The 7,981-nt window shown below is 35.2% G+C and overlaps 1 protein-coding gene across 1 annotated transcript; it reads right to left on the reverse strand.

The window, feature by feature from the left end:
* Positions 1-161: 161 nt before the first annotated feature.
* LOC126597561 (notchless protein homolog) lies at positions 162-7,231 on the reverse strand. The gene is made up of 13 exons (XM_050264360.1): positions 6,982-7,231; positions 6,168-6,249; positions 5,964-6,053; positions 5,725-5,850; positions 5,072-5,199; positions 4,279-4,478; positions 3,925-3,988; positions 3,376-3,486; positions 2,551-2,688; positions 2,171-2,313; positions 2,040-2,094; positions 1,335-1,391; positions 162-752 (listed from the first exon to the last, which is right to left on the reverse strand). The coding sequence occupies exons 1-13, from the start codon at positions 7,135-7,137 to the stop codon at positions 669-671; spliced, it is 1,434 nt and encodes a 477-aa protein (XP_050120317.1). The 5' UTR covers positions 7,138-7,231; the 3' UTR covers positions 162-668.
* Between the last annotated feature and the right edge of the window lie 750 nt (positions 7,232-7,981).

The raw sequence follows: 7,981 nt of genomic DNA on the forward strand, positions 1-7,981 counted from the left end.
ACTTTGAGTAATGCTAATTAAACTCCAAAATTTTACGTTAATATAACAGTTTAAACATTTGGAGTATCGCACACTCTGAGCATCGTATAAAAAACTCATTAATATGTTAACATACAAGTTGCTAATCTCTTATTCAAAAAAAAATGCGTTGACATACTCTCTCATGTAAGTGAGTTCCACATATAACAATGATGTCCATTTGTTCGAACTAAAAAATAACAATTGGGTCTTTAGTAAAACCAACTTCATGGTTCATCAACTTGCTCAACAGCCCCAAATCAGTATGTTTCAACCCATCAAATCCAGAATGACAATCATGAATCGTATTGTTCAGAGCTACGAAATGTGATATTCATACATTGGCACCATACATTTCCGACAATAACAAACAAAATTTTAGTTCAAGGTTCGTTTCCATCCAACGCAACCTAAAGTTACACCCAGATTCATGAATTGGCTTCCCCCCAATGGATCAAAAACTTTAATGCTGATTTAGGAGCTTTTCCTTTCAACCTCTCTTGTGACGGATTATTAGATTCCCAATCCTTGTTCGTATACTGTACTTGTACAGTATACTTTATGTATACCGTACCAAATACTACAGTGCTCATTTACCACCATCATGTATTTCAATTATCCAGCTGCCCGCACTTTGGCCTACCGTTGGTCTAGCCCATCCATAACTTCAGAACTCTATCTTTACCACCAGAAGCAACCTTCTGACCATCTGGACTCCAATCGACAGCAAAAACCTTTCAAAAAGAAGTTGAAAATTCGAAAATGGGTTAAACCATATGTCAATATAAAGAGGACATGCGTTTAAAGTTTCTTACCGGTGCATGCATAAAATGGAAAATTGAAAAATTGTTCTAGGTTGCCTAAAATGAAGGTCTATCGATTCAGTAAAGAGTCTACAGTATAGATATGACATATTTTGTTTGTCTTCTTTTGTGGCACTAACTGCTATGTACTCCTCATATAACATGTAGAATGAAGATAAAGCGCCACCAGACAATCCGGAGGACTTGGGTTCCCTCAAAGTAGCCCAACTTGTTTTTGTAAAGATTCAAGATGGGTGAAGAAAACTTGGTTTACATGTGCTGCCTTCTCGCATATGGATGGGGTAGCTTAATTCATGCAATATCTAAAAGCACTTGAGTAGAATTAGAAGACGTGGACAAGTCCTTATGCATTGCTTTACGTGAGGGTCAATTGATTTAGTTGATGTCTTCCTGCAGTTTTCAATTGGTCTCTGTCCTATGAAATCCTCCTCCAAGCATGCTTCAATAAATGAAACAGTATATCTGTGTCTTTAAGGTGAAGGGAAAACACACCTCATCTGCATGGCCAGGAAGATCTAGTTTTAGCGCCCGTGCTTTGATATCCCAAACCTACATGATTAAAATAAATTCATCCATAAGTCACGAATGTAACCCCAAGATACTTCCACTAATAGCAACAAGAGCATAGCACCCCAACCAAGGTACATAGTATAACAAAACAAGTGTAAGGCATCTGAATTTAGTAGCTCAATAGTTTGAAGAGTTCATATGTGATGAAAATAGACAATGATCAGGAAGCTGAAAATAAAAATCCAGGTTTCCATGATTGCTTATGCCATGACCATACCCATGTACATAACCACAAAATATCTGGTCAAAACTAAGAAATATGCCTTATACTGGCAAAATCATTAATGGAAATTAAAAGACAACACGTTATTTCTCGGATGTGTGAAAACAATATTAGGTTTGATATACAAACTCAAATCAATTTGATGTCATTTCAATGGAAACCGAAATCCAGCTTACATATGAACTGATATTGATACCACTAGTAAGATATGAGATGACTCTTATCGTCGTGACATAAATAGTTATCAAAATGTGAAGAAATCGCCTGTCAATTACTTTCTCCACTTACACCACATTATGTTTCCTGATGTTCTTCAAACGCAACGTGAAATTTTAAAATCTCACTCCTTTGTCAAGAATCCTTATCACCACAAAAAGAAAGTTCAGTACCAGTAAGTGGTTTACCTTAAGAGTGGAATCTTTGCTGCCACTAACAAGTAGCCGGCTGTCTGCTGACCAGCTGTGAGGCAATAGGTAATAATTAGCCATACAGCATAACCATTCAAAAAACAGAAACCATTGAAATCAATTCAGACCTGATCTGGTAGACAGGGCCAACATGGCCCCGGAAAGCTGCAACAAATTTTCCGGTAGTACCGTTCCATAACTTGACAGACCTATCAAATGAGGCACTTGCTATCCATTGCCCATCAGGTGAAAAGCAGACGTGGTTTATAGGCTGTTACCAAGAAACATGTTCATACTTCCATTATTAAGATTTATATATATGGCTGTTACCATGTCAGCTGAGGAATAAGATCATGTCATTTAAGTCATAATCACAAGCACTGATACAGACACAAACTGCAAAACTAAGGTAGTATTGCACTCCAAATAAACAATAATAAGAAACTTGGTTTAAGCAAAAAAAATAAAATAAAGATTAACAACTGGACATAGCATTCAATTATTTTACCTGTTGGTGACCCGTCATGCGAGTTTTAGGTTGTTTCTTGAGAAAAGGTTCCCATAAAAACATTGTGAAATCATCAGATCCAGAAACCAATCTTTCAGGGGAATCGCCTTTCATTTTGTTATATCTTTCCAAAGCTGCCTATATGTTAGTAAAATAAAATACAATCAGTTCCTTGGATAAGGAAGAAAGTATATATCAGGAGAGGTTTACTTTAGTCAGAAAACTGTAATTTAATCACAACACTGAGATGTGGCAACCTATGTAATAGAAGCGCACAAAATAAAAGCTTCAAAAAATCTACCCTCAAGCTTAGTGAGTTCTGAAATAATCAGCATCAATAATTTTGATAACACAATTCTTCAATACAGGTATTCCAGCTTAGGAATTGTCAATCAAAGGTCAAGAGTTTGCAGTTCCCAATTGAAAAGGAACTCAAAAGCAGAGATTCAAAGGGAATATTAAGAAAATCGTTCTTGTCCTCCTCAACATCAATGTCAAAGAAAAAGATTAATACAAAGTTAAAAAAAAGTGACCATTTTCCTCGTCTTTTAATTTGTTTTGTACTTCTTCCATACAAGGGTGACTTATTAAAAGGAGGGTAAAATTAGCACCATCAGGAACAATTAAACAAATGAATGAGTGGAAGGCCCCTTAAAACTGGTGAAACGGCACCAAATTTTTTTCTCTTTTGATACTAAAATATCACTATGAAAAATCGAACCACACTACTCATTTAAAATGAAACAACATGAGACCTGAAGACAATGAACAATATCAAACCAAACAGGGACTAATGCAAGTATAAAAGCAGAAGATAACAATCACCTGCTTCATTTCCTCTGGTGATGAATATTGCTTGCCAGTGTGATCAAAGGCTCCCGTACGAAGAACATATTCAGTACTCAATGTAAGAGAGTTAACCCAATGACCATGACCCTTAAAATACACATATTGAGATCCATGAGCATCAACAATGGAATATCAACAAGTACCATTCCGTGGACAAGGCATATGAAATTAGACGAATAAGCATATTACTAACCATAAGTGACTTAAAAGGAATGAAAAACAACAGAACAATTGAATTGCGAAATCATATAATCTAGAATTAGAAATTCAAATTATTAATAAAAGAGACAGACACTAGCTACACACTCTGATGAAAGTTCCATAAATAAGAAATCCAGAAAACCATTTAAGTATAAAATCACAAATTTGAACAATTCTATATACAGTATCAATATTTAATAAACAATGAATCAACACATCTACAGATCAGAATAAAGCATAGATAAATACGTTATAGGGTATGGACAATGCACAAAATTTTAAAACAGATCTATGGCATGCTGCAAATATCATGATCTTACTTACCTTCAGTTCACGAATTAGTTTTCCTTGTGTGGTCTCCCAGACTTTGATAGTACAATCCTGGGAGCTGAGACAGTTAAGATAGAGATATTTGTTATAAATCGTATTGTCATCCCAAAAGTCTTGGCCAAGAATCCAATAATTTTTCTTTTTACAGCACAGGGGAATAAGGTGTAAATTAATGTCAGGATAAGTGGACCATTTAAATTAATGAGCATTATGATCATCCGCAGAGTTTTTTTATTTTATTTTAATAATACAGAATTATGTCAAAACATAAATAACAAATATTTCATTTTACTTTTCATTAGAAAGATATGTTTCTTATTATCGAAAGAATTAGGAAAAAAAATATACCCTGTATATATGAAACCATCTCCACCCCATTTTACACATGTTACTGCAAGTGTGTGGCCACTAAGACATATAACAGATTTCCTCAACGTAACATCCCATATACGTGCATCACCATCTTTGCCGGCACTTACAAAGCGTCGACATGGAGCACTTAGGTGGACTGGTTCCCAAGAGATTCCAGTAATCCATTTCTTGTGGCCCTAACAAATGAATGGAATAATATTTTCATCAAACAAATAACAAAGAAGTCACATGTTCCAGCAAGGCAGTAGGGATTATCAAGTAAAAGGCTACTTTTAGGAACCCTCTTCCTTTATTTTGATCACACATAACTACCACCATCTTGAGAAAGTCTACATGGGGCATTACACTTAATCCAGAAGGTTACCTAATTGCAGACAGCCTAACATGTGGATTTATTCAAAATTTCAAACGGTAAATTTCAACATCCAAATACAAGGGGAACCTACTTTCATCTTATAAAGGTGTTAAAATTCATGGCACATAATACCATTAATTAACATATGTTATAAGGTACTTATTACATATTTAAAAAAGTATATTGGCGCTCATTGCTTTAATGTTTATGGGAATGGGAACTCATTACTTAAAAACATGCACAGAGAAAGAGCGAATGAACATGTTCCTTCTAGTGCTTTTGAGCGTAATGTTATCGCAAGATCCTAATTGTAGAAGAGTTTCTCCCTATATGTGTCACAAGCGACAGAGTGCAATATGTAACAAACAATAAAGAAGTTCATAATGATGAGCGACTGAAGCATAGAGACTTTACAATAAGTGGATTGCCTGATGGCTTCCCTGTTCGTGGATCCCAACATTGAAGTTCTCCAGCCTTGCTGCCACTAACAAGATACTTACCATCAGGTGACCATGCAATAGCAAGGACCCAATTCTTATGTCCTGAATAAAACAAGGTCCACAGTTAGTGCAAATAGTAGAACGACAAGTCGGTGAAGAGTGACTATCTGCTTAACATATATTATTATTTCATGGGAAAAAAGTTCAAAATTTATGAGGGACTTATAAAATGTAATAGACTACAATTTAACGTGAGCCATCAAACAAAAAAAAATTGTTAAAAGGAAGAAATGAAGGAACTTTATTTTCACTAGGTATGCAGCAAACAACAGGAAGCATAAGTGTGCTCTTACACTAAAAAACCAAAGGATGTGACATTCCCCATACGAATTATAGTCTCCGTGACAAAGCCTTAAACTAATAATACATATACTATCGAATCTCTAATCACTACAGTAATCCGGGAAAATATACTCTCAGATATCCAAATTATCTGTAATTCCTTCTCTCTTTTTCACTCCACAATTTTATCTTCCATTTTATATAACTTTTCATAGTGTACAAGCATTGTGTAATGTTTAAAAGGTATAAGGGCTAGGAATGTGGTATTAAACTGAGACTCCAAACCTGTACATGTGAACAGCGGCGTCTGAGTATTAAGGTCCCATAGTCGGACAGTGGTATCACCAGAACCACTTGCCAACTGTTGGCCATCAGGACTAAAAGCAACTGAAAGTACAGCTTCTGTGTGACCTGTAGTGACAGAACAATAGGTTTGATTCAATCATTACATTATATATGTCATACCAGTAACAAAAATGTCATCTAGTGAGCCAATCCCGAGAAAGGTTGATCACAAGATTTACCAGCAATTGTTGCTGAGCAACGATGAACAGGCCGAATTCGGAAAACAGCTTGTGGTTGATAAACTATATGAAGCACCTTCTCCACAGAAACTGCCATGGTTTTTCACCAGAAAAGAGTATCACATGAAAAGATGGACCTAAAATCATTAATTTTTAAGATAAATACAATCATGGCAGCTGAAATGCTGCCATTATCTAACTCACTTTTGTTCTTCTCTGCAAACTTTCCAAGTGACTCAACAAGTTCCTTATCTGCTATATAGAAAGCATACGGTAGCCTCTCCTCCTGAACAAACCCAAAACGTGTACCTCATTACTCATATGACCATGGAAGACCACAACACATGAAGCAGGTTCCACAAAAAATGTCACAAATTATTGCATGCAAGATTCATATACGAGGATATGTTTTCAATTAACTAACTTGATGATACAGACTGTACCAAATTACGTGCTAGAAATCTAATAATGATTGACAACTAAAAAAAATTCTAAAATCATCGAAACAGAAACTACTGATTTTGTTCAGAATCCTGAAAATACGTAGAACAATTACTTACATTGTATACATATGAAGCATCTAATTGAAGTACTTATACATTTTTCAACACAATCAATGACAAAGCTGATATTTCTTTCAATTCAATTTTTTTTAAATGTTTACAAATTTCAAAAAAAGTTAAATCATTTCAAGCAGAAATAGATAAAGGAAAACTTAAGAATCAAGTCTAAAACTGAGATTCGAGAGCACGCTATACAATGCGCACGAAAATGGTTTGTGAAATTCAGAAGTTCGCACCCACCCGCATGTGCCCATATCCCATTTTCTTCAAAAGCAAATTTCTCTCCAATCAAAAAGCAAATTGCAACAATCCCATCAGTTCAAGAAACATTCTTCTTCAATTTTTCTCACACATTTTATATTACCAATCGAAATTCTATATCTTTAAACAGGCGAATTATGAAACGCAACAGTAAGATGGAGAATTTCACAGAGAAGAAGTAGAAATGATTATACATTTTGACGAAGCTGATTGACGATTTGTTGAAGGTGTTGCGGTTCAGTGTTTAGAGGAAAGTTGACCGGAGTTCCTAATGGATTTCCATCTGGGTCCGTCAGAAGGCACAACATAGTCTTCCCCTGCCCCTCTCCTCCTTCCACTTCCATTGTCATTGCTGAAGTCCAAATTGTTCTGTAAAATTGAGATTTTTGGGGACTATGTATAGCTATGGGTGGGAGTTTCAAAATTGGTGGCCGAGGGGTTTAGGAATTAGGGTTTATGGCCTCAGGGTTTTACTGCGCGGGATGCAGATTCTCTCCGAACTCTTCCTCACCAATCAACATCGGCCGTTCAAAACTGATCGGGCGGCCACGAATAAACTTCTTTTTTATTTATAAAGGCTACCAAGCATCATCTGCTCTCTCTCACCTCTTCACTTTTGGTTTGGCATGTTTTTTACCAGAATTGTACGGGCAGTGGATTCATCATCAAAACTTTGCGTTTATAATTAGAACAATTTATATTATTAACTATTTGGTGAAGTTAAGATCGTTTTATCAATCAATTGTAGTAAATAAATAAAGTCGAAATGCTTTTTTACATTATACATTCATCTATTTGTGATGATCAAACGATCTTGTTTTTAACTAAATTTTATCAACCATATCGATTATAAGCATTAAGTTACGTGAATAGGCCACGAAGTATTTTAAAGAGTTCTTTCTCAATCCTTGAATAGCCAAGTTTTCTCTTTTTTGACAAAAGATGGTTTTCTTTTGTTTGTCAAAAAAGAAGAAAGAAGCAAAACGATCAAGAAGCTCAACTCAAAAGGGAGAGAAAAAGATTTAGGAAAACTTGGAAGAGACTTAAAAAAAAATGAACATTAATGGAAAAAGACTTGAAAACTTTGAGTTTTAACGATAAAGATAAAATAAAAGGTAAAGTGAATAGTACCAGGATTGACTTTTTAGTGTAAAAATGTAGTTTTTCGTTAAAGTGAACAGTACTGGAAGATTT

The sequence above is a fragment of the Malus sylvestris genome, chromosome 2 (assembly GCF_916048215.2).
Source record: "Malus sylvestris chromosome 2, drMalSylv7.2, whole genome shotgun sequence".
Classification (NCBI taxonomy): domain Eukaryota; kingdom Viridiplantae; phylum Streptophyta; class Magnoliopsida; order Rosales; family Rosaceae; genus Malus; species Malus sylvestris.

Bases quoted from the DNA above. Each gene is read 5' to 3' on its own strand.
- LOC126597561 (XM_050264360.1), bottom strand. From the start codon at position 7,137: ATGACAATGGAAGTGGAAGGAGGAGAGGGGCAGGGGAAGACTATGTTG. The intron at 6,250-6,981 runs GTATAATCATTT...GGGTTTGTTCAG, and splicing joins TCAATCAGCTTCGTCAAAAT to GAGGAGAGGCTACCGTATGC. The intron at 3,487-3,924 runs GTAAGTAAGATC...GTGTATTTTAAG, and splicing joins AACTAATTCGTGAACTGAAG to GGTCATGGTCATTGGGTTAA.